Raw genomic sequence first — 25,343 nt, 5'->3', positions numbered from 1 at the left:
TTAAAGCATGAGAAGTTGCCCACTGAGCTCCAAATCAGCTCCTCTCTGCCCTAAGCCTCTCCTTTGAATGAAAGAACATTCATGTTCTGAGTTGCTGAGACTCCACTTTGTTTGAGATGCTCATGGTGCAGGAAGCAGAGAGGAGAACCCAAATCTTACATTTCCATTTTGAATCTCCAAGCCTCATTTTATAAGGAGATACTATAACATCTAAGATGCCCTAATAACAGAGAGTAGAATATTTTATTGCAGTGGTCTCCTTACTGGACTCCCTACTTCTACCCTGGTCTATGCTCCTCACTGTGATCAGAGTGATCTGTCTTCAATGTTCCTGTCCTTGTCTCTCTCCTGCCTGAAGTGTTTCACTGGCTCCATGCCACCCGCAGACCAGAGTTCAAGCTCCTTAACGTGACCCGAGAGGATCTTTATGATCTGACCCCAGATGCCTCCTTAGCTCATACCCTCCCTGCTCCTGTCATATACTATATCCTCCAACAGCACCAAAAACCTTACGATTCGCCGGAAGCACCATGCTATCTTCTGCCCCTTATGTTTTGAATATGCTGATCCCTCAACTTGGAAATCTTTAAAACCATTATTCCAGTTTCTGAACTTCCTTTGAATTGTGCACATTCATCTGTTATACTCATCACCCTGTATTGTAAATTATTTGCTCAAGTCTGTCTTTCCTACCAGACGGTGGGAGGACTGTGAGCTATGCATCTCTGCGGCTCAGTCCTTGTGCGGTCCCTGGTACCTAGAAGGCACTCCATCTATATTTGTGGGATGAATGGCTGGCTGGCTGGCTGATGGGTGAAGGTCATCTTATAAGAGAAATGGGAGAGCTTGAGGACAAGATGGTTAAAGTGTCCATGTAACAGACCCCCAGAGAAGGTGACAAAGGCCTCTTCCTGAAAGCTCAGATCTTTAAGGAGAGGACTGTGCTGTGGTCTAGGCCAGGCGAGGTGTCTCAGCCAGAAACGGGGAACTTTGGGATGACACAGTGACCTCTGGGGCACCCACTTCCCATTTCCTCCAGATAAAAGGTCCTTGTGGAGGCAGTCGACCAGGGGCATCTGTGCCACGAGGGTGAGCGTGCAGGATGAAGGGCGCCGAGAGCGAGGTCCCCGACGCGCACTTCACTGTAGATAAACAGAATGTCTCCCTGTGGCCTCGAGGCAAGAACCTGCGCAAAGCCTGCTCGGAGCTTGGCGCCCAACCTGCTGTTTGCTGGTCCTTCAACAAATGTTCTCCTTTTCTTTCCGCAGATCCTCCTCCCAAGACAGGTCGGTCTCTGGTTCTGGGGAGATGTCTCACCGTCGGCGCTGCGGTCATCTTCCTGACGCTGGTCCTGCTCGCCTCGGTCCTGCTGCAGGCCATTCTCTGTAAGTCCTCGGCTTTGATCCGGGCTCAGCCCTTCTCCACGGCTGGTCAGTTCCCTCGACATCCAGACCCTCTCTCTCCTGCTCTCTAGTGGTCCCTCCCGCCTGTGGCCTTTTCATCGTTTCCCCTCTTTCCACGTGCAGTCAGAGAGTCCTCCATCCCCAGTAAGATCAGCTGCTGCTCCTTTCTTTCCAGTTCCAGGGAGAGGGTCCTGACTGGGAGCAGCATGCTTGTGCTCAAGGGTGCGGCTCTTTTGTCCTCAGGGAACCTGCGCCCATCTTCATCCTCTGTCATTTTCTCCTTCCTCTCTGAGCACTGGGTCCCTTCGATACAGAGCCTCGTGGGCAGCTCCCACCAGTGAGCAGGATGTTTCCTGACCCTACAGGGGATGGAGTCCCAATTGTATCCTCAGCCCCTGCTACTAGATGGAGAACCTGACCAGCAAACCAACAGATCTCCACAGTTCACGCCCCTCACCCCTCACCAGGACCCCTTCATCCTCCTTTCATCCTCCGGTTCCCACAAAGATTATGTCAAGGGAGATTTCTCACTTCTTCACTGGACGAGTGACTCATCTTTCATCCTCTTCTGGCTTTGCCAAGCCTCATGGCCTCTGCTGCTGGTAGAAGTTTCTTTCTCTCATTAGGTCTCCAGAAAGCAGAGAGAAGGAAGGTCTGTCTTCTCCCTTCAAGGCTTCGGGATATCTCCAGTCTTGGACTGGCAGGCTCTGAGCATAGTCTCCTCTGCTTTGAACCCATTTGGTTTCTTTTGGTTTCTTCTACGGCACCTGAGCCTGTGGCCTGAGCAGAGTGTGACAGGGGTGGGACAAGGGAAGGGGAGGAATGGATTCAGAACTCTCCCTTTTCATGTTCTTTCTTTGGAGAAGCCACTTCCAGATTAGAAGTCTGCATGACTGGTCCCTCCCATGGCCATGAAGGGACTATGGGCAGTCATGGGAGGGGTGGTGCTGCCCTAGCTGGGGGCCCCTGCAGGTGTCTCTGTAAAGAGAGGGCTGGGAATCAAGTGATGGGGCCCAGAGGGATGTGGCAAGGGCGACAAGGGGGTGATGGAAGGCAGCCCTTTACCAAATGTGCCCTGAACACTCCAAGAAAATTTGGGACTGGGTTCCAATCCCTACTTCTGCTGGCCTGTGAGGTCCTCTAACAGAGAGCCTGTGTTTTATCAATCTTTGCATCATCTGCATCTACCAGAGCTCCTGGCACATGGAAGATGCCCACGGCACGTGTGTTGAATGAGTACATTATGAATGAGTACATTATAAATTAGTGAAGGGCAGGCCACTGCTCCTTGGGTTGGATCCTTGGGAAACTTGAGTGCATCCTTTCCATTCCTTTTACCACCCTGGCAACACCTCCTTTCAGCCCCTGGGGTTCCCCTTGGCTGACCTCTTGACCTTCTCAAATCCAGATCCCTGGTTTCTGGGCACAATATCAGATGTCAAGACCAATGCCCAGGTGCTGGAAAGCCGTGTGGACAACATCAGCGCCCTGAGTTCTGAAGTTAAGAGGAACAGAGGCGGCGTGGAAGCAGCTGGCGTGCAGGTCCAGATGGTGAATGCCAGCCTGGATCACATGCGATCTCAGATCCGGAGGCTGGAAACCGGTGTGAAGGAAGCCAATGCACGGATCCAGACACTAACAAGTAGTTGGGAAGCAGTTGATAAGTTAAATGCCCAAATCCCAGGGTTACAAAGAGATCTGGACAAAGCCAGCGCTTTAAATGCAAAGGTCCAGGGACTCCAGAGCAGTTTAGAGAACATCAGCAAGTTGCTCAAACAGCAAAGTAAGTGACCTGGGAAAGAACGTTGCAAGCTGACCTGTGGCCTGTAGGACCTTGCCAATTTCAGGCATGAGGCCATGGGGCTGGGGTGTGGAGGGAAGAGAGAGAGGAGCTGGGCAGGCACGGCTCCAGTTAAGAAGAGAGGGCTCAGCATGAGATGGGCTTAGGGGCTGTTCAGGAGGGAAGGGACCAGGGCCCAGCCTCGGCGCCCACACCAAGGCATGGAATGTGATGGCATTACCGAGTCCCTCTGTTCTGACCCACACCTAGCCATTTTCCATTAGCTCCTTACCTAGAGCCCAGGGGCTCAGTCACTTGTGACGGCGCATGGAGAATTACTCATCCCTTGTGGAGAGATTGAGCCTTTTTTCATTTATATTGAAGTATAGTCAGTTTACAATGTGTCAATTTCTTGTGTACAGCACAATACTTCAGTCATATAGGAACATACATATATTTGTTTTCATATTTTTTCACTATAAATTACTACAAGATATTGAATATAGTTCCCTGTGCTATACAGTATAAAGTTGTCATTTATCTATTATATATATAGTAGTTAATATCTGCAAATCTCAAACTCCCAGTTTATCCCTTCCCACCCCTATTCCCCCCTGGTAACCATAAGTTTGTTTCCTATGTGTATGAATCTCTTTCTGTTTTGTAGATAAGTTCATTTGTGCCTTTCACATATAAGTGATATGATATTTTTCTTTCTCTTTCTGGCTTACTTCACTTAGAATAACAATCTCCAGGTCCATCCATGTTGCTGCAAATGGTATTATTTCATTCTTTTTAATGGCTGAGTAGTATTCCATTGTATAGATATACCACAACTTCTTAATCCAGTTGTCTGTTGATAGATATTTAGGTTGCTCCTGTGTCTTGGCTATTGTAAATAGCGCTGCTGTGAACACTGGGGTGTTTACAGAGACTGATTCTTGATCCATCCTCTCTCACTCTCCCTTCTCTGAGCCTGGAGATCTTACCAGTCTCACTCAGACTTTCAGGATCTGAGGGAGTGTCCCTAAACTCTTACAAGGAACCAAAGACCTCAGCGCCCAGCCGCATTCACTCTGTCTCTGGGATCCCATTCAAGTAACCCTGCCTAGCCAGCACAGAGATAACAGAAACACCAGTGTTCACATTTCACCCTTGTTCCCCAGATGACATTCTACAGGCAGCTTCTCAAGGCTGGAAGTACTTCAGGGGGAACTTCTATTACTTTTCTCGAATTTCAAAGACATGGTACAGTGCCGAGCAGTTCTGTATGTCCAGGAATTCACACCTGACCTCAGTGACCTCAGAGAGTGAACAGGTGAGTGCTGTCCTGTGGGCTCTAGGAAGGGGTGTATTTTTAGCTGTATCATTGAGGATGGGCAAGATTATGCTATGGTGAAAAAAACCCCAAATATCAATAATTCTTCAGAATTACTTCTCACTTATACACTACATGTCCTACAAGTGGCCAGGGGTTCTGCTCATTGTGGTTACTCCAGGAGCCAAGCCAAAGGAGACTTCATCTCAGCATATGTTTCCACAATTGCTAAGATGAGAAAAGAGAACATGGCAAATTGTGTGTTGGCTCTGAAAGCTTCTGCCTGGAAATAACAGACATCACTTCTGCTCACATTTCATTGGCCAAAGCAAATGAGGCAACATTCCTAGCACCAAAGAGGGCAGGATAGTACAATCTTTCCATGTGCCCCCCAAACAGAAAGATTTGTGAATAGTGTTAACGACACTGTCTAGCCCAAGACATCCCCCCACCTGGTGAGGGAGAAGATTGAACAAGCTCCCTTCATCTGGAGGTGGGCTGGAAAAGCAGGTCAGAACATGGGCTCTGGAGTCAGAATCTAGAGTCCTGACCCTGCCCCTAGCTAGTCCTAGAGCCCTGGGTGCATCACTCACCTTCATTAGGCCCCAGCCTATTCATCGATGAAACATACATGATAAAGTGCCTGCCTCGGAGAATAAATGAGTAAATGCACGTGAAGGCCTAGTGCCTTGCACTTATTAAGTGCTCACTAAATTTAGCTGTCATTACCTGAGCCATTCTCCAGGGCTCCTGCTCTGGGGTTTAGCTGAGTCTTTCTTGTACTCCAGCACCTGCCTCCCGAGGGATACAAATGCTTGAGTATCCCTGGGATACTCAAGCATTTGTCCCGAGTCTGTGAGTGGCAGGGAGGGGAAGAGGCTTGAGAGAGGTCAGTGTGAGTGATATGACTGTGGGTTCCGGGGCTGTCGCAGAGGACGGATGAACACCCAGAGAGACAGATGCTCCAACTCTGAGTCGTCGCAGAACCTCTGCTCCTTCTGTCTTTCATGCAGGAGTTTCTCTACAAGATGGCAGGCGGACTTTTATACTGGATTGGCCTGACCAAAGCAGGAAGTGAGGGGGACTGGTACTGGGTGGATGATACCCCATTCAACAAGGTCCAGAGTGCGAGGTAAGCCCGGAGAGCCCCCCTTCCCAGGCTGACTTTCCTTGGGACAGGACCAGGGCTGGAGGAGTGGAGTAATGTTCCCCCCACCCATAGGGTTTGTGGTTTTTCTCTGTTCTCGGGTGGCAGGAGCACTGAACAGAGATTGAGCTGATCCTTACCACAATCAGCTGTGGGACCAGGAACAAACCCTTGGCCTATCCATGCCTTCCGGGGCTTGGCAGCATGGCCGTCCACCCAGCCTTGGCAGGGACCCCCTTCTAAGTCTAGGTCATTGCACTGTGGGTTTGTGCAGGGCTTCGAGATGGGTGGGCTGACTTGGCCTTGACTTGGGGGGCAATTGCAGACACAGAGGTTGACAGCTCACCAGTCCCCTTCCTCTCGGGCATGGCTGCAAAGACTTGCTACGCTATCATCCAGGACCAAAGCTGGGGTTGAAGTCACTCATTTATTCCCTGAAAATACATTTTTCTTTGTTTTTTCTTTTGGTAGGTTCTGGATTCCGGGTGAGCCCAACAACACTGGGAACAACGAACATTGTGCCAATATAAAGCAGTCCTCACTTCGGTCGTGGAATGATGCCTCCTGTGACAATACGTTTCTCTTCATCTGTAAACGACCCTATATCCCATCAGAGCCATGACAGGACTGGCCCCCAAGCTTGCATTTTGAGCTACAATGTTTGCTGAATGCGAGGAAATGGCACTCTCTCATCTACACTCCAGGGTGACTCTGACCCTGAATTTTTCTTGCTTTAAAATTGTCCTAAAGGCAGCCTGGAGTCCATCTGCTTTGGCTGGGAATTCTCTGAGCTGAAATGGAAAGAAGATCTCGGGTTAAAATAGGAGGTGAAGGTGGAGAGGATTATGCATTCAAACTGCCCCAGTGAGGTGAATCAGGACCCACAAGCTGGGGCAGCACCTGGGGTCCCATCCCTTCAGAGAACCCTCAGTTTCATTGCATGAAGGTTGCTTCCGACCACCCAAGCAGTTCTCCTGAGACTGAGACTCAGGGCTTTTCTGGTTGACCCCCACAATTCCCAGTTGCCTGCTTAGGCAGCTGTGTTCTCAGTGGGAGGAGCTCTGTTCTTGGTGACCTTCTTCATGCCATGTCCCCGTGGCCCCTTCATCCCTGTCCTCTGAGATCGGAGCCCCTTCCTCTCTAGGATGGGCTCAACTGGTCCAGATCAGGGGCTGCCATGGAAATGTGTCTCCTTAGAGCTAGATCAGCATCCATTTGCCTTCTCCCTCCACCTCCCTCACTAAACTCTGGGGCCCGTCTGTCTGCCCAGCCCCTCTGCCTCACCTCCTTACCCCTCCACTTTCTCCTGCATTTCCTCTCTTCCCAGGGCACAGGGGAAGTGGTCTTCAGTAAAGAGGGCATCTCCAAGCTTCATCTGAATAAAATGCCACCTGGGTAAAGGCCAGTCTCTTCTGTTGCTTTTGTCCCTGGAGGTACAGGTGAATGTTGAGGGGAGGACATAAGCTTTGCCTGACATGAAGTTCTGGGGTGTCCTCAGGAAACGGGAGTTCAAAAAGGACAAAGAGTAGGAAAGTTGTAGCCCCAGAAATGCGGTAACATATGAGCAGAACTTACCTCTGGTTTTGACTGAAATGCGGCAGAGCGCGGCGCCAGTGTCTGCAGCATCACCACCCTGTTGGCAGTCTCTCCTCACGGATGTTCACGGACCATCTTCTGTTCTCTGGCTGTGTGTCATGTTTTTTCATCCTTCTTTCACAAAGAGCAGCCTCTTGTTTTAGGTAAGTTCCAGGTTCCAGCCCCACCTTCTCAAGTTAGCAGCAGAAGTAGCATTTGCAATCTTCCTTGGAGAAAGGTGCAAGCCTGTTTACAACAGCCAAGACACGGAAGCACTCTAAATGTCCATTGACAGATGACTGGATAAAGAAGATGTGGTACATATACACAATGGAATATTATTCAGCCATAAAAAAGAATGAAATAATGCCATTTGCAGCAACGAGGATGGACTTGGGGATTGTCGTTCTAAGGGAAGTGAGTCTGAAAGAGAAAGAAAAATACTGTATGTTATCACTTACATGTGAAATCTAAAAAAAATGACACAAACAAACTTACTTACAAAAGAGAAACAAACTCACAGACATAGAAAACAAACTTATGGTTACCATGGGGGAAATGGATTGGGGAGGGGCAAATTGGGAGTTTGGGACTTGTAGATACTAACTACTGTATATAAAATAGATAAACAAGTTCCTACTGTATAGCACAGGGAACTATATTCAATATCTTATAGTAACCTATGGTGAAAAAGAATATGAAAAGGAATATATGCATGTATATAATAAAATTTAGAAATAAAAAAATAAATAAAATGCACAAACTGGAAAAAATATACAAGGACCTACTGTATAGCACAGGAAACTATAGTCAACATATTGTAATGGCCCATAATGAAAAAGAATACAAAAAGGAGTGTATATATATGTATAGCTGAATCACTATGTTGTACACCAGAAATTAACACAACATTGTAAACCGACTATATTTCAATTAAAAAAAAAAAGAAAGAAAGGTACAAAAGTGTGATCCAAGCCCTACTGATCAGATTCAACCAGGAGAGAACTTTGATTTGGTCCTGGAGTTTGTTTAGGCCTCAGAATTTTTCTGCATGAGAAATTTATTTAATTATTCCAACATTTATTTATATCAGTATGGATTCATGGGTTTTACACTTTGAGTTGTAATCGAATACTTCCTTATTTATTTTCTTGCTCAAATTGTTCCAGTTTAGGCCATTGGGAGCCCTTTCAGTCTGTTGGCCCTGCCCCCTTTTGATACACCTTCATCTTTATGTTTTAAGCATCTCCTTACTTTCTGGCACTGCAAGGTGCTTCAGGCTCGTTTTGTATATTTCTTGCCCCCGTCCTAGAACCAGCCGTTTCTCCAAAGAGCCCTCATTTCTTGCTTTGGAGAATAGTATCAGAAACCAAGATCTGGGCGCCTTATGTGGCCAGTGCTATTGGGGTGTTACTCCTGCTTTTTGGCTTAGAAAGCTCGGCCGTGTACGTGTGAATACGTAATTTTTTTTTAAAGATCACTCTGCCTGCAACGTGGTGACAGGGCTTCAGGGAGGCAGGACCAGAGGCAGGGAGAAGAGTCAGAAGATTAAAGCCAGGTGAGATGCTGGCCTGCTTCGAGGCCTGCACTGTGAGGGACTGGCGTTGCTGTTGGACTTGATGTGGGGCATAAAGTCCAGGCGCTTTGTGCAGACAGACGCAGGTGCTCACATAATGCCATGAGGCTGCCCCTCTCCTGCCCTCCCCCAGCTGCCTCTGGTTTGGAAATAGTGCCAAGCAGACCCTCCCCGATGGTGATCTGGGTGGCTCCAAGCCTACAGCCTCACAGCTCTGCATCTTCAGAGGAAAGAACTTCCCTCTTCCAACAGTTCCAGCAAAAACTAAGCACCGGGTCGCATGCTCAGCCCTGAAGCAATGACGGAGGTCAGGGAGTTGGGTTATGTAGTTGGAGCCACAGGCTTATTCCTGGAAGTTGGTTATGGGCTCAGCCTCGCCCCTTCCAGGAAGACAGCGTGAGGGTGGGGTGGTTCTCAAGTCAAATCCCGGGAGAGAGGCCTGATGAGGGCCCTGCTTGCAGCTGTGGGTCTCTCCATTCCATCCAAACTGTGGGATCGGCCACTCCTGGAAAACAGCAGACCACCCTCTGTTGTTAGGGGTTAATGTGAATGGTTGAAAACTGCTGGGGTGTCTGAAGCCAGGGGTCTGCTCCTCTAGGAAGATGGCCCTGTCCGTTCTGCAGGGACAGGGACAGGGACAGCAGAGTGTGAGAGGTCCCCACCCATGACTGGTTCTGCTGTTAACACACAAGATGTCCATTGGGTTTTTCTGGCCAGAGAACAGAGAAACTTCTCAGCAAGGATGTGGCCGCCTCCTGGTACTTCTTTCCTGTGGCAGGTGTCCTCGTTGGAGAAATGAGAGTGGGCAGGGGAATGGGCACAGGGGAGGGGGTGAGAGGAGGAGCCCGGCTGACCCAGCCTGGAGGGCTGTGCTCCCTCCTGGCCCAGACTCGCCCTGCTGGCTGGGCAAGGGTTCCCCAAAGTTCTGCTTTTGAGGCTCCCCAGTGTCTCAGGCCCCGGAATAAACAGCTCCCGAGTGGGCTGATCTGGGCCCTTCCTGTATGTGGGGAAATAGAAACCAAAACAGGCGCTTTCTTTTCTGCTGTCGCCCCCGGGCTTATTTTGGGCCTCTTGGGAGGTATCTCCGGCAGCCCCCTCCCCTGTAGAGGGCAAAGGGCCTTGCGGATGCTCATGGGGTCTTAGGCAAAGCTGCCGATTGACTGCTCCAGAGATTGGGTGCCTTCACATTCCTGTGTCCTCTCCTCTGTGTCAGCTTTCAAACAATGGGAGGGAGGTAGCAGGCTGGTGGATGGTGGCTCTGCATTCTACACACACACGTATGCACACACATGCACACTGCACACACACACGCACACATGTATGCACACACGTACACACGACACATGTACACACATGCACACACATATATACACACTCACACATCACACAACACACATAGCACACACATACACACAGACACATACACATACATGTCACACAGTACACACATTCACATATATGCATATACACATATATCACACATATACACACAGAGATATACACACAGAGATATACGCACATGCATACACATGCAAACACTACACACATCTCACACATATCACACACATACATGTCACACATACACACATACCACATATACACAGATATACACACATGCACATATGCAGACACACATACATACACATACCACACACCACACACATACACACATAACAATACACATTACACATACATATCTCACACACACACACACACACACACACACACACACACACACACTGCCACGGCATCATGAGCTGGGTGTAGGCAAGCTCTCCCTTCCTCACCCTGTAGACCAGCTGTGCGCTCTGCTGGCTGCGCTGACGGTGACCGTCCATGACGCGGGCTCCTGCCAGGCCATCCGCGACACGGGCTCCCGCTAGACCAGAGCCGTCCTCCTGGCCTGGCCACGCGAGGAGGCACTAGAGCTTCTCCAGCACAGGAGCTGGGCAGTGAGCTTCTCGGGCGGTGCTCGGGCCCTGGGGGAGGCTGACTCCAGCATCTGGGGAAATGCCGTGGGAATGGGGTGTAGGGGCTGAAGGTGAAAATAGGAAAAAGCAACACAATTTGGATGAAACAAGCCATTTGCAAGGTGACTGATATCTTATAAATGGTCTGCGGGTGAGACCGGGGACAGATGGATAATTAGATTTTTAAGAGTTGGAGAAAATGAGATCCATTTTGATAAGCTTGTAACCATCTGAAGTAATGGGGGACGGAGGAGCGAGAATCTGCCATTATGCTCAGAACTGGCTTTGGGAGGGCTGCCTTGGTCAGCCACTGGGGCTATGGATTCTGTCCAGCTGGTCACCTCCACGGCGGGGGTGGGGGGGCTTGGGCTGCACGCCACTGGGACCCCTCTCCTCCGTGTCTTCTAGGTCTCCGCCCACAAAGGCCAGGAACCCCCTAGAGCAGTGTTTGTCCCTCCTGGGAGTCAGGGGTCTCGCCGGAAAGTGGCACACCGGCTTACCCACTGGTTTCTCCTGAGTTGGTCCCCAGCCTGGCCGCCAGGGCAGCGCAGATCCAGCAGCTGAAAGTGAGATCTTGGGTCAGCGTGGGTCTCGTCTGGTGTTTTCTGACATCACTTCTGGCACCAAATGTGTGGTATTTTCTGAAACCAACCGATTCTCCGACGTCAGCTGGGTGTCCTACAATTCGATTCAATTCAGCTCTGACACTCACCCCCGGAGTCACCGCAGACCCTGCAGGTTAAGGGCGCAGTCCCGCAAGACTGCGCCACTTCAGGCGCCACCTGCAGGCGGGGTCTCTAGGCGGCCACGCTTCTGCTCAGCCGACTCCAAATCTGGGGGTCCCCATGACCTCTCTCAGGTGGATAATTCACTAGAATGACTCACGGAACTCAGGAAAACACCGTAATGCTATCGCAGCTTATTATGAAGGATACACGAAAGAGCCCGGTGAAGAGGTGCAGAGGACAGGGTCCAGAAGGATCCAGAGCAGAGCAGCCCCTGGCCCCATGGAATTGGGGCGCGACAGCCTTCTGGTACGTGGATGTGATCACCAACCGGGAAACTTCTTGAAATCTCCTCGAATCTCTCTCGTTGTTTGCGAGCTTTTATAACCCAGTAAGAGAGATGAGAGTTTGGTCTTTCTGGGACTATGTTCCATCCTGAGACCATCTAGGGGTCTATTCTGAGTCCTCTCGTTAGCATAAACTCAAGTGTAGTGGAAACGGGTTTGTTTGAATAACAAAAGGCACTTCTATCACTCGGAAAATTCCAAGGGTTTTAAGAGTTCTGTTCTAGGGACTGGGACAGAGGCCAAATATATATATATATATTTTTCATTTATTTTTATTTTTTCAAGCTTGAGTCTTGTATTTTTATTTATTTATTTTAATTTAAAAATTTTTTAAATTTTATTTTATTGAGTTATAGTCAGTTTACAATGTTGCATCAATTTCCAGTGTAGGACACAATTTTTCAGTCATACATGAACATACATATACTCATTTTCATCTTCTTTTTCACCATGAGCTACCACAAGATCCTGTATATATTTCTCTGTGCTACACAGTATAAACTTGTTTATCTATTCTATATATACCTGTCGGTATCTGCAAATTTTGAACTCCCAGTCTGTCCCTTCCCACCTCCCTCCCCGCTGGCAACCACAAGTTTGTATTCTATGTCTATGAGTCTATTTTTGTTTTATATTTAAGTTCATTTGTCTTCTTCTTCTTCTTCTTCTTTTTTTAAATTCCACATACGAGCGATGTCATATGGTATTTTTCTTTCTCTTTCTGGCTTATTTCACTTAGAATGACATTCTCCAGGGACATCCATGTTGCTGCAAATGGCGTTATGTTGTCATTTGTTATGGCTGAATAGCACGCCATTGTATAAATATACCACATCTTCTTTATTCAGTCATCTGTCGATGGACATTTAATTTAAGTTTTTTGTTGCAGTATAGTTGATTTACAATGTCGTGTTAGTTTCTGGTGTACAGTGTAGTGATTCACTTACACATATTCTTTTGCATATTCTTTTTTATGATAGGTTATTTATTACAAGCTGCTGAATACAGTTCCCTGTGTTATACACAGTAGGAGCTTGTTATTTATCTATTCTGTACATAGTAGTTTGCAAATACATTTTTTATTCTATCACAAACCTGAGGTCCTGAGTGGGCAGTGAGCCACCTCAGTCCTTCCTTTGACCTGCAAACGTCTGCTCCACCAACCCAGCCCCTTCCCTTGTCTGACCTCCTGTTACTTGATAGGGTCTGAGGCTAGGATTAAGTTAGCCATAGTCACAAGGATGTTTTTTTTCCCTGCAAAGCTGAGAAGGAACCCCTGACCCCCTCCTAGGTGACTGGGGCAAAGGTGTCTGTGACTTTGGGGCAGAGGCTTGTGTTTGGGGCTGCAGTGGAGTGTGGAGTGGGGGGAGGATGGGCCTGAGGGGAGGGCAAGGGAGGAGGGAGAGGATGGGGGGGAGGTGGCGCCTGGCGCCTGGGAGTCCTGAGGGGAAGGGCCCAGATGAGATGCTTCTGCAGAGTCAGCAGGGGAGGGAGGCAGAGCTTCGCGGGTGGTTAGGACTGACCCAGACGTATATAAGTGTGAGTATCTCTGCGGTTTTACTTCCCACCACCGCCGGCCCACAGCACGGCCCTCAGGAGCCCGCAACGGGGAGCAGCCCCTGGAGGAGGGAGGAGGCAGAGATGAGTGGTGATGAGGTCCACTTCTGCACAGACAGCCAGAGTGTCTCCCTCTGCTCCCAAGGTGAGAAAATGTCCTGCCCCAGCCCTCGGCCAGCCTTCTCAGCCCCTGCCTGGCAGGCCCTGGCTGTCTCAGCTTTCAGGGTGAACAGGTCTGGAGAAGGAGGGTCGGGGGATGGCAGAGAGCCCCCAGCCCACACCCCATCTCCACGTGAAATCTCCTCAGACCCTTTCCCATGAAGATGGCAACCTGGCAGAGGAAAGAGTGGACTTTGAATTCAGGGGGACCTGGTTTTGAACCCCGTCTCCGCACACTAGGCTGGCCCCGCGAGGCCTCAGGGGTTCGACCTTCAAGTGGATTTCCCTGTGCTGTCAGCCCCCCGACTCCCAGGCACAGCCCTTCTTAGGACACCCACAGGGGGGCTTTCTGACCCAGCCGAAGGAGGCTCCAGGGCTGATCCATGGCAGCTTGTTGGGGCAGTGGCAGCCCCCAAGAGCCACGAGGCTTGCTCTGGTCAGGATTCACAGAGCAAGGCGAGCCCTGGGACTCCGTGGTCAAGGCTCCTGCTGTGTCTCTCCCTCCTTCCTTTCTGCTTTCATTCAGATGACCCCTTTGTTGACCCCTCCTCTGTGCCAGGCTCTGTGCCCTGCGCACGTCCTGCAGGTTCGGGGCTGTGGGCTTCTCTTAGCCTCTGAACTGCTACCACGCCCCCTACGAGCCCTGGGGAATGTTTCCAAGCACTCAGGCATGGTGACTGTCCTCAGCCCCTCGGACAGGCCGAGACACTGAGCCCGTCCAGCCCGCACAGCGCACTCTCCTTCAGAATCCTGCTTCCCCCCGGCAGGGCTGGACTCCGCGGCAGTGACTCCTGCAGCCTCCAAGATGCCCCGGCGTTTGTGGGCCACCCTGGCCTTTGTGGCTGTGACCCTTGTCTCCTCTCTTGTGGCTCTCTTTGTTGTGGGTAAGCTCCCAGGTGACCTGAACCCCACCGACTCTCTCCTTCCGGCATAAAGGCCCCAAAGAGCTGCAGATGCACCCCCTCTGCTCCCAGAAGGGCAGCCCCCCTCCAGTCCCAGGCCCAAACCAGAGCTCTCCTGGCACCCGACCGAGGCCGCTGTCCAACCTCCCCGGAGATGAGGCCTGTGAGGGGAACTTGGTGGGGGGTTGGTTGGTACCGTCTCCCCTCCTTCTGGAACCCTGACTGGGGGTGGGGCAGACTGTTCCCCCAGGATCAGTGCTGAGGGGCTGTGTTGACCCAGGAATGGGGTGTCTCAGTTCTACAGAACCCAAGACCTGAACTGGAGGCCTCCTTCCAAACGTTTCAAGCCAGGGTTCCTGGAGGCAGCAGTTCTGGGCAGTTTCCCGGGGAGCTGGACCGTGAGTAGCCACAGTGGAGGGGGTGGGAGCCGGGGCCTGTGGGTGCCCAGAACCCAGAACACGCTTCCCCCGATACCCTGAGGCCCCTGAATGGGTTCCATCTCCTCCAAGAAAGGCATTACCTTTTTTTTTTTTTTTTTTAAGAAAACAGCTTTCTTGAGATATAATAGATACATAATAAAGTGTGCAATCTTGTAAGTTTTGACACATGTATAAACCCATGAAACATCATCGCAGTCAAGACAATGAAAATATTCAACCTCCTCCCCCAAAGTTTACTTTTGCCCTTGGCCATCCTTCCTCTCTGCTCCGCCCTCGTTCCCAGGCAGTTGCCACTCATCTCCTCGCTGTAATACAGATTGCTTGGCTTTTTTAGAGTTTTCTACAAAAGGATCTTTAGTATGTGTTCTTTTTTTGACTTTCATCAGTCATGTGATTTGCACATTTTTTCTCCAAGTCTGTGGCTTGCCTGTCTTTTCTCTTAACAAGATTTACACTTCGGTAAAGTCTAATTTATCCATTTTTAGTTCTTATATGAATTGTCCTTTTGGTCTTGTATCTAAGAAATCTTTACTTATCTCAAGGTCGCAAAGACATTCTCCCATGTTTCTTTCTGGAAATTTTTATAGTTTTCGGTTTTACATTTAGGTCTATGATTGACTTTGAGTTAATTCTTGTATAATGGTGCAAGGTGTAGATTGAAGTTCATTTCTTCTTTTTTGCATGTGGACATACAATTGTTCCAGCGCCATTTGTTGAAAAAGTTATCCTTTCTCCATGAATTGCCTTTGTATCTTTGTTGAAAATCAATTGTCCGTACACGTGTGGATTCTCTCTTCTGTTCCATTGAGCTAAGGCATTTCTGGTCTTACCTCAGCATAATGGCTGAAGTTTCACACGCCTACTAGGTAGAGCTTTAGAAATAGGGCAGGAATCCTCTGGAAAGGATGCTTGTCTACTTGAGTCCTCCCTATTCCTGAAAGGAGACTGGGATCAAAAGCCTCCCACGATGAGCGTCTGAGTTGAGGTTCTAGCTCACGAGATGCACAAAGGATGCTAGTGGGACCAAGGGCAGCTGCAGATGGGTTTGGTGGGAAAGACCATGCAGACGAAAGGGGCTACAGAGATTCTCCTTGAATGACCCCAACGACCAAGGCTTTTCACTCAGGTCTCCCATATCCTCAAGCGGTTCTGCAGGGACCCGTGCCCTATGTAACACTGTGCGCGGGGGGGGGGGGGGGGGGCAGCCCTTTAAAGGGCCATTGCGGCTCAGGGTCTGTTATCAGCTGGAGGGCTTCTACCATAGCCCTGTGGTTGAGCAGAGTGCTTCCTCGCTTCCTCCATGGGCACCTATTTTGTTTAGCTTGTGACTTTTTCCCTCCATGGATTAGTGATCAGAAAATGTCTATGTTTGTGGTCTACATGGTTTTACGAAGAAACAACAGTGAATCAAGAGTCTTCGTGTTTGTACAAATGTAGCATAGGACTAAACATGGGCTCTAATCATATCTGTCTTCTTTGCCGTAATGACCTAATGGTGCTAATGGTGACACTGCAGTGGAATTAATTGTCAAGAACTCTAAATGATACAATCGGTTACTTTCAAGTTCAATTATAACAGCCAAATCATCCAGTGGGCAAGTATTTCAGTCCTTCTGCTCCTGAGTTCATGTGGGATAGCTAAGTAGGTCTTCATTTCGTTTTGGGGTTCACATTCTCAGGTGGCCCATCCCCAGGGTCTGGGTGGCTACGGGGAGCAGCAGGCTACTCGAGGAAAACTCAGGGTCATGCCGTAGACACTTCCCTTGGAAGCTGTCAGCACGTTCTGGCTGGCCTCTATTGTGAATGCCCCGCTGTGTAATGGGCATCTCTGGCTGCCTTCTCCATTTCCTCTCTTCAGATCCCTACCACCTTGACAGGGTAGCAGAATTGCAAGAGGCTGTCCAGATGTGCAGAGGACATGTGGAGAATTCCAGCGCCTGGAGCTTGGAGATCCAGATGTTGATGTGCAGAGTGGACAATGTCAGTTCTCAGATCCAGAGCCTCGGGGGTCGCCTAGACAATGCCAGTGCTGACATCCAGATGGTCAAAGGCCGCCTCAAGGATGCCCACACCTGGAGTTTCCAGACCCAGATGTTAAGGAGTTCCTTGGAGGGGACCAGTTCTGAGATCCAGAAGCTAAAGGGAGACCTGGAAGAGGCAGAGGCTGTAAATTCTCAGACCCAGAGTTTCTTAAAAAGCAGTTTAGGAAACACTAGCATGGAGCTCCGTCTGTTAAGCAGAGGCTTAGATGATGTCGACACGGAGATCCAGGTGTTGAAGGCCGGGTTGGAAACAGCAAATGCTCAAATCCTGTTGGCAAACAGTAACTTACAGAATGCTAGTGCCCAAATCCATGTTTTGAGAGGCCATCTGGACGGCATTGATGATTTAAGGGCCCAGCAGCAGGATTTTAGACGTGGTTTGGAAGGAGCCACTAGTGAGATGCAGAGGCTAAAGGAAAGTCTGCAAAACACAAACACTGTAAACTCCCAGACCCAGACCTTTATAAAAGGCAGTTTAGACAACACCAGTGCTGAGATCCAGGCACTAAGAAGTCATTTGGAAAGGGCTGGCGATGAGCTTCACTTGTTAAGAAGAGATTTGGAAACAGCCACTGCCCAGACCCAAAGAGCAAACGGTCGCCTGGAACAAACAGATGCTCAGGTGCAGGTTTTACAAACCCGGCTGGAAAATGCCACTGCCTTAAAGCCTAATATTCAGGTATTAAATGGTCAGCTAAGGGATGCCAGCCGAGAGATAGAGACCCTAAAACAAGGCATGAGGGATGCTGCAGCCCTGAATTCCAAGACCCAGATGTTAGAGAGCCAGCTGCAGAAGGCCAGCGCTGAGATCCAGAAGTTAAAAGGGGATTTAAAGAACACCAAGACACTGACTACGAAAATCCAGGAGATGCAGAGTAGCCTGGAGACCCTCCGTGCAGCCTCTGCTTCGCTGGAGCAGCAACAGAGGACCCGAAGTAAGTGGGAGAGAGGAGAGGGCTGGGGAGGGCAGAGGCTCTCCCCAGCCCCCTCCTTTGGCTTTCTTCAGCATGCACTCTGCTGGGAAGGAGTGTGGAAGGGCCAGATCCAACCAAAGGCAGCACAACCGCTGCTCTCAAGTTGCTTATTGTGTGGCCAGAGGGGCAAAACAAAACTTTGGGAAACAAACGATGTCTGGTGGAGATGTATAAGGGGCCTGGATTGTGTTAGGGGGACCGGACAGCCTTCTTTCCAACTCTCTGCTATCCCAAATATGGAGTTTTGTTCAACTTCTCTGAGCATCACTTTTCTCATCTGCAAAGTGGGGACGATAATACTGGCTTCACAGTGAGGATCAAACGAGTTAATGCATATAAAGCATTTAACAAAGTACCCAGCATTCATGCAATCATCTGACAAAAATATTTTGACGTCCTGTTGTGTGTCAGGGGCATAAAGATGAACAAGCTGTGAAACACACAGACGGGTAGGGCAAGCGGCCTTACACGAGAGACATGTGGAGAGATGTAAGAGGCGTTATGTTAGGAGCCGGCCTAAAAACTGCGGGTGGGGAGGAGCCAAAAGAAGAAAAAGAAGAGATCTGGGGGCTAATGTCCTCTGGTGTAGAGAAGGATCTTCTGACGGGGGAGGAAATCTTTTGAGGGAGAAAGGATCAGAAGATTCTTTGATGGGAAGATGACCCTTGAACTGAGTCCTAAAGGACCAAGAGGTGTTTGCCAAGCAGGTAGGATAAGGGAGCAGCAGGTTACAGGCATGGAGATGTGAGCCATGAAGTTCAGGAAACTTCAGGCAGTTCGTCTGACTGGACGGTGGCCAAGAGGGCGGTGGATGAGGTGCAGGCTGAAAGGACAGTGGGAAGGGACCAGAGTGGTGGCTTTCAAACTGTTTTGAGTGTAATCAAAGCATGACATTCATTTTACATTGTGACCCATGTAATTATGTCTGTCTCTCTCACACACACACAAACACGTATCACAAAGCAAAACTTTTACCACATGAATGCACTCTGATATTTTATAATCTATTCTTCAAAAAAAAATCCGTCAACACAACTCACTAGTGGGTTGATGATTGCAGGGTGAGACTCTATGGAGAAAGGTAGGCGGATCCAGAGAGACACCAGCTAGATGCGAAGGCCTCTGAGCTTGGGTTTCTTCCTTTAGGAAATGAAGCTTTACCGGAGGGCTTCACGGAGGTTGACTAGATGGGTCTCCCGACTGAGCCAGGGAGTAAAAGAGGAAGAAGAGCAGTGACATTTGGACATGCTGAGTCTGCAGTGCTTTGGGGATAGTCAAGCGGCTGTCATCTGCGGGCTGTCGGGAGCACAGGAGAGAGGCCCTGCTGCAGAGAGGGATGTGGGAGTCCTGGGCATGCTGGCTCTGGTGTGGCAGTGGGAGTGGGGGCGTTTGCCTGAGATAAAATGCTTCGTGAGAAGAAGGCTGGGAGCCGAAATAGGAAGTCAATCTTCAGGTGGCAAGAAGGAAAAGAGGTGTTTTTGGAGGCTGGGGAAGGCAGTCTTAGAATCAGCAGGAGAGCTGGGACATGTGCTGGTGGAGAAGACAAGGAAGGAGGGAATTCCAAGAAGGGAGTGGCTAGTTCTGGCAAATGTCTGAGAGAGGCCAGGTAAAAAACCAATAAGCATCCACTAACTTCGGGCAACTAGTAAGTCACTGGAATAAAGTTTCAGTGGAGAGTTGTATGTGGCCTGGAGGCCAGAACACAGTCAGCGTGGCGTGAATGAGGGATCAGGTGCCCAGGTCATTCAAGGACCTTGGCTGAGAAGAGAGGGACAGAGATGAGGCTGAGGTGATGGGGATGGAAGGGGGGAAGGAGGGATTAAAAACAACCTGTATCATCCACATTTATATCACAAAACTTTCATATTAATTATAGATAGCAAGGCAAATACTGAAAAAGGGAAAGATGAGAATATGACCACTTGTATTTCCATAAAAAATGTCCATTTTTAAAAATAAGAACCCACTGCTAACATTTTGGTGATATTCCTCGAGAGGGTTTTTCTGGATTAGCATAGGCTTGATCTGAGGTAAGAAAAAGGAACCAGCAAAGAGGAAGGAGGTTGAAGGAGAGAGAGAGGAGAGGAGGACCGCATTGCTGAGTGATTGGCCTTGAAGGGGTGGGGACAGTACTTGAACTTCTGAGGCTGGGAGGGGAGGAGGTGTGGAAGCAGATGACCACCCAGGTTTGCAGATGCAGCCACTCAGAACTGACGGAACTGATATCCAGTGGTGTCTCTGTAGGTAGAGGAGGAGGTCCCTGGTTAAGGGTGAGAGAGGAAGTAGGGAGCGGGGAGGGAGGGGGTGGTTTGGAGCAGCTGCTAACGAGATGGGGCTGACAGATGAGGGGCTTGGCAGACAGTACCGAGGACCCACTCTGTCAGAAGCCCGGACGTGTTCCCCTCTTAATGCCTCTCCTATGCCCCTCTGCTGTCTAACTCCATCCTGTGTCTTCCCACAGCTTTGCTATAGACTGGTGTTTCTCCACCATGGGGTGCATATTGGACCCACTCATTAAGGTTTTAAAAAATGATGCCTGGAACCCACCCTCAGAACTCTTGACTTTTTTTTAAAGGAGGGTCTGGGATGCAGCCTGGGCATCAGAATTTTTTTTTTAAAAAGCTCCCTATGTGGTTCTACTGGGCAGTGAGGGCTGAGAACCATTAGTTTAACTTTTTCTTAGAGGGCCAAGCAGTAGATATTTTGGACTTTTGGCTACACGGTCTCTGTTGCAACATCTCTGCTATTGGAGTGATAAAGCAGCCAAAGACAATGTGTAAATTAAAAGGCGTTGCTGTGTTCCAGTAAAACTTTATTTATAGGAAGAAGCTGCTGGCAGGCTGTAGTTTGCCAAGCCTCGGTTTAGACCACTGGTCCTCAGACTTTGGAGTGCATCAGAATCACTTGGGGAGTTTGTTAAAACACAGATTGTCAAAAAAACAATTTTGGATTCAGCTGGTCTGGGGTGAGTCTGAGAATCTGCTTTTCAACCAAGTTCCCAGGTGCTGCTGATGCTGCCAGTCCGGGATGACACTTTGAAAACCCCTGGTTTACACAGTCACCACCCATTATTCAGACACTTGCAGTCGTATCACACCTTGTGTCTCTGGCCTGATTAAGACTGCCTTCTCCCTGTTCAGCCTCCACGCTGTCGCTAGGTTGACATTTTTACAGTGCAAGTCTGAGCGTATCACCATCCTTCTTAAAACCCTTCATGGCTTTCCATTGCTCACAGAACAAACAAACAAACAAACAAACCCAAACTCCTATACACAGGATGCACGATTTAGTGCTGGTGAACCCATCCACGTTCATCTCCCAACCCTTGTGCACTGACCATACCAAGCATTTGAACAGATCAGGCTGTGCCACACTCTTTATGCTTTGCGACAACTCTTCCCTCTGCCCGGAATGTTCTCCTTGGCACTGCCCACCTGGCAAACTCTTCCTCAGTCTTTCAAGACTCAGCTCAAGTGACCTCTCACGGAGAGTGTCCTTCCTGAGTCCCACTTCCAGCCCAGGCAGGACAGACCACACCCTCTTTCGTGCCTCTATTCTAACATACAATGGTTTTCACTCAATGCATCCGCGACACCTTTTTTTTTCTTTTAACATCTGTTTTGTTTGCTAGACAGTAAGTTTCTTGAGGGCGTGAATCATGTCTTATTGATCTTTGTATAACAGTCCCTGATTCATAGATGGTAAGGAATGTGGAACAGAAGAAATGAATGAATGAGTCTGTCTTGGCACCACTTCAAACAGCTGTGTTACAGATGACGATGGTTAAGAGCAGAGGTGTCACAGCAGGGAGGGCTGAAACAGCTGGGAGAATCAGGGCTGGTGCTCATGGGGTGAGCTGTTAGGGTCTGAAGCTGTGAGGTCAGGCAGACCAGGGAGTGACAAAGGTCCCAGGTGGGGTCCTGGGTGTGGGCAGCTGACGGGGATGGAGACCAGGTCAAGGAAATGAGTGATGCTACAGGATGGCTGTGAAATCCCCCAGGGAAAGGGCAGGAATAGGGTGTAGAGGACTGTCAGGTGATGGTAGTGAGTCGGGAAAGAGGGTGGTATAGCCAGGAAGCAGGAGTCTCGAAAGAGTGATGCTGGGAGGCAGGGCTGTCTGAATGTCCCCAGGGTGATGAAGCCAGACATCCCGAGCTGATGTCTTCTGGTGTATTGGGTAGTCGCTGGGCGAGTGGCCTCCCAGACCTTGTCCCTGTGGCACTGGGCATCGAGCATCGCATGGGCTTGTGACCCTCAGTCCCTGGAGAGATGGGGAGCCGCAACCAGCTCCTGGTTCTCTCTCCTCCCCAACCTTTGCTCCAGATCAACTTCTCCAGCTGATCCTGCAAGGCTGGAAGTCCTACAATGGGAACTTGTATTACTTTTCTCTTGCCGAGAAGTCTTGGCACGATGCCGAGCAGTCCTGTGTGTCCCAGGGAGCCCACCTGGCCTCGGTGACCTCCGAGGAGGAGCAGGTCAGAGCCGTGGGCTTGGGGTGGTGCGGGATCGGGGACTTTGGGGCTTTGGGCTTTCCCCTCCCAGAGCAGCCGTGGCAGAGACCCGTGTGTCACCTCCATCAGTCGGGGCACAAATGTGTATTGAGTTCTTATAAGCATCTTGTCTGGAGGTACAAGCACTGCCTGCAAACCCCAATGTCCTCAGTGAACGAGGGACAGTCAGCAGTGCGGAAGCACAGGGAGGTGGCACCACGTGATGTCCCTTAACGCGCTGGATGCCTGCTTCCCTCCCCACCCCCTCATTTTCCTCTCAGTCTCCCTCTCTAGTGGTCAGTCTTGATTTTAATGTCAGTCCATCTAATGGGTGTGGAAGGCCCATGAGCAGAAGACCCAGGCTTCCCGGGAAGGCCAGACACACATAAGAGTTTGAGGACCACCAAAGGCAGCATAGCCCCGCAGTGGCCCACAGGTTAAAGGCTCTTACCAGAATTTACTAGGGTTATTGACAAGGGACCCCTATAGTTTTCGTCAGATTCATTTTACAGACTTGCCCGTCTCTTGTGGTTCTCCTGAGAGTGTTCTCGTATGTCTGTCAAAGGATATGCTATTTTATAAAACATACCTTCTTAAAAAAATCATGGCCAGGTCTGTCTTAATCCCAACAAAGCCACACTCCTCATCAAGTCAACACAGGAGAAGCTGGGCTTTGCCTGAGGGGACCTGGCTACTGCCCTAGATCTGGAAAACAGTGGAATGCATAGGGAGGGGCCCAGCTCCTGCGGAAGAGTGGGCTTCATGCCCCCCACCCCCCAGGCCTAGGGAGGGAGAGACTTTCACACGAAGTCACTGCCTTTTTCTCTGCAGGCATTTCTGATGCAGTTCACAAGTACCGCTTACCACTGGATTGGCCTCACTGACTGGGGCACGGAGGGCCACTGGCGCTGGGCAGATGACACACCATTCAACAGCGCCAGGAGCAGTGCGTGAGTCCAGCCACTCACTGTGTGGTGCCGTCCTGGGCACTGGTTTGGGCAGGCCTGGCTAGAGATGCTTGTGTGTCTCTGTCCTGTGTATCTATCCCTGCCCCGTAAGCGTTAGTGTTCTGTGTGATATATGTGTATGATGTGTGTATGTGTATGTGTGTATGGGATGTGTTTATATGTGATTGTGTATGGTGTGTGTAATGTGTGTATGATGTGTGTGGTGGGTTTGTGTGTATACATGTGATTGTGTGATGTGCGTGTGGTGTGTGTGTGTATTGGGTGTGTGTATATATGTGTGGTGTGTGTGGTGTGTGTATACTGGGTATGTGTATATATGACTGTGTGGTGTGTGTAATGTGTGTGTATGGTGTGTGTATACTGGGTGTGTGTATAGTTGATTGTGTGATGTGCGTGTGGTGTGTGTATAGATGACTGTGTGGTGTGTGTGTGGTGTGTGTGTATTAGGTGTGTGTATATATGATTGTGTGATGTGCATGTGGTGTGTGTATGCTGGGTGTGTGTGTAGATGACTGTGTGGTGTGTGTGGTGTGTGTATGGTGTGTGAACACCAGCACAGCTGTGGTCGTTGCCTGGGCCCCTCCACAGGGGCGTCAGAACCGGGCAGGCAGCCTGTCAGCGGGTCTTGCTGGGTTTTTTTGTTTGTTTGTTTTTGGTTTTCACCTATCCTGGTCCTAAAGAGCCTCGCCCCCATCGGAAGCTATCTAAATGTGACTTTGGGGGTGGGGACTTGGAGCTTTAGATAACCTTCCTGTTCCTCCATTCTCAGTAACTAAGAACGACCTTAGCAGCGCCACCTGCCCGGGCACCTCTGGCCCCATCCTGGGGCTACCAGGGGATTAGGGACCTGTGTCACGTCAGCTCCTTATGCCACAGCAGGAGGAGGGGACACTTCACCTGGCAGAATAAAGCCCTCTTGTCTTCAGGTTTTGGGACCAGAATCAGCCGGACAACTGGCGACACAGGAACGGGCTGACGGAAGACTGTGTCCATGTTCAGAAGAAGTGGAATGACATGTACTGTTCCGCCCTCTACCACTGGGTCTGCAAGAAGCCCATGGCCGGGGTGTAGCCTGAGGGCAGGCCCGAGCTGAGGGGTCACGGCAGCTGCCAGCTCTGGGTCCTTCTCCAGGACACCTTGGGACCCTCTGAACTCAGCTTGATCTCTGGGGCCTTCCATTGGGCTTTTGTTTTTCCTGACCTGTCCTTTTTTTTTTTTTTTAAAATCTTTCAAACACATTTACCTCATGCAACCCTGCACAATCAACAAGTCCTCAAGGCCAGAGCCTTGTGCCACTGTATCCCCCTCCGCAACCAGCCTGTCAAGACAGCAGGCCCTCAATAAATACTCGGATGAACAGAAGTTTTAACTTGTCTGTGCGGCAGCCGCCATGCTCGCTTCTTCCTGGATTGCTTCTCCTTCCCTGTGTCCCTTCTTGCAGAAACAAGCCTATCTTTGTTTAAGGGCTTTATAGCTAGGAACTTTCAGTTGGTTCCTTGAAAGACGGTGGAGGTTTAACACAAACTACCTGGACTTGGTAGGGGTACAAATTCCCGGGAAGTCATGGCCACCCCGGTTGTTCTCTGCACTTTCTTCGTTGCAGATGGGGCTGGAGCTGGATTTTTCCAGACCTTTAAACCACTCCAAAAACTCATTTATCTCCTGTGGCTGGCCACGTCCTGTCCTCAGAATGTTAGCTCTCAGAGCCACATCCTCCACTTTCCTTGTGCACATTCACCCTCCCCGGGACGAGGATTTCTGCCCGATCAACTGAGAATGAGAATTTTTAGGGCAGGTTTTCGCCCCGCCCACCGGAGTCCCATCCTAGGCATGCGCAGGGAACGCTATGCAAATTTCTGGAGCTGCTTCTCTGCATCACTCCCCTTCATATTCTGCCCCCCCAATTATAGAATGCTCAGTCTCCCCAAACTCCCATCTCTCTCTCCTCAGTTTAGTGGGCCTGCCATGCT

General features: G+C 49.8%; 2 protein-coding genes across 3 annotated transcripts; both read left to right on the top strand.

Annotated features, from left to right (window-relative positions):
- The first annotated feature begins 1,102 nt into the window (after nt 1-1,102).
- CD207 (CD207 molecule) lies at nt 1,103-8,139 on the top strand. Its single transcript, XM_074341487.1, has 6 exons — nt 1,103-1,211; nt 1,269-1,385; nt 2,812-3,186; nt 4,350-4,501; nt 5,515-5,633; nt 6,120-8,139. Exons 1-6 carry the CDS (start codon nt 1,103-1,105, stop codon nt 6,268-6,270), a joined length of 1,023 nt encoding a protein of 340 aa, XP_074197588.1. The 3' UTR covers nt 6,271-8,139.
- A 5,173-nt stretch (nt 8,140-13,312) lies between these two features.
- CLEC4F (C-type lectin domain family 4 member F) lies at nt 13,313-24,735 on the top strand. 2 transcript variants are annotated; one of them, XM_074341284.1, is made up of 7 exons: nt 13,313-13,543; nt 14,325-14,441; nt 14,756-14,857; nt 16,785-17,876; nt 22,239-22,390; nt 23,237-23,355; nt 24,300-24,735. In XM_074341284.1, the coding sequence occupies exons 1-7, from the start codon at nt 13,483-13,485 to the stop codon at nt 24,442-24,444; spliced, it is 1,788 nt and encodes a 595-aa protein (XP_074197385.1). In that variant the 5' UTR covers nt 13,313-13,482; the 3' UTR covers nt 24,445-24,735. The 2 variants fall into 2 exon arrangements, with proteins under 2 accessions (XP_074197385.1, XP_010962024.3); XM_010963722.3 differs by having other exon boundaries at nt 13,314-13,543; nt 16,758-17,876.
- Nucleotides 24,736-25,343: the final 608 nt, after the last annotated feature.

Source organism: Camelus bactrianus, chromosome 15 (genome assembly GCF_048773025.1).
Source record: "Camelus bactrianus isolate YW-2024 breed Bactrian camel chromosome 15, ASM4877302v1, whole genome shotgun sequence".
Taxonomy (NCBI): domain Eukaryota; kingdom Metazoa; phylum Chordata; class Mammalia; order Artiodactyla; family Camelidae; genus Camelus; species Camelus bactrianus.
This window is presented reverse-complemented; position numbering and strand designations above follow the sequence as displayed.

What these genes read in the sequence shown, in the direction of transcription:
- CD207 (XM_074341487.1), top strand. Translation starts at nt 1,103, where the DNA reads ATGAAGGGCGCCGAGAGCGAGGTCCCCGACGCGCACTTCACTGTAGAT. An exon ending in CAAAGCCTGCTCGGAGCTTG is followed by an intron (nt 1,212 to 1,268) that starts GCGCCCAACCTG and finishes TTCTTTCCGCAG; the next exon opens with ATCCTCCTCCCAAGACAGGT. An exon ending in AACAAGGTCCAGAGTGCGAG is followed by an intron (nt 5,634 to 6,119) that starts GTAAGCCCGGAG and finishes TTCTTTTGGTAG; the next exon opens with GTTCTGGATTCCGGGTGAGC.
- CLEC4F (XM_010963722.3), top strand. Translation starts at nt 13,483, where the DNA reads ATGAGTGGTGATGAGGTCCACTTCTGCACAGACAGCCAGAGTGTCTCC. An exon ending in GCAGCAACAGAGGACCCGAA is followed by an intron (nt 17,877 to 22,238) that starts GTAAGTGGGAGA and finishes CCTTTGCTCCAG; the next exon opens with ATCAACTTCTCCAGCTGATC. An exon ending in TGACCTCCGAGGAGGAGCAG is followed by an intron (nt 22,391 to 23,236) that starts GTCAGAGCCGTG and finishes TTTTCTCTGCAG; the next exon opens with GCATTTCTGATGCAGTTCAC.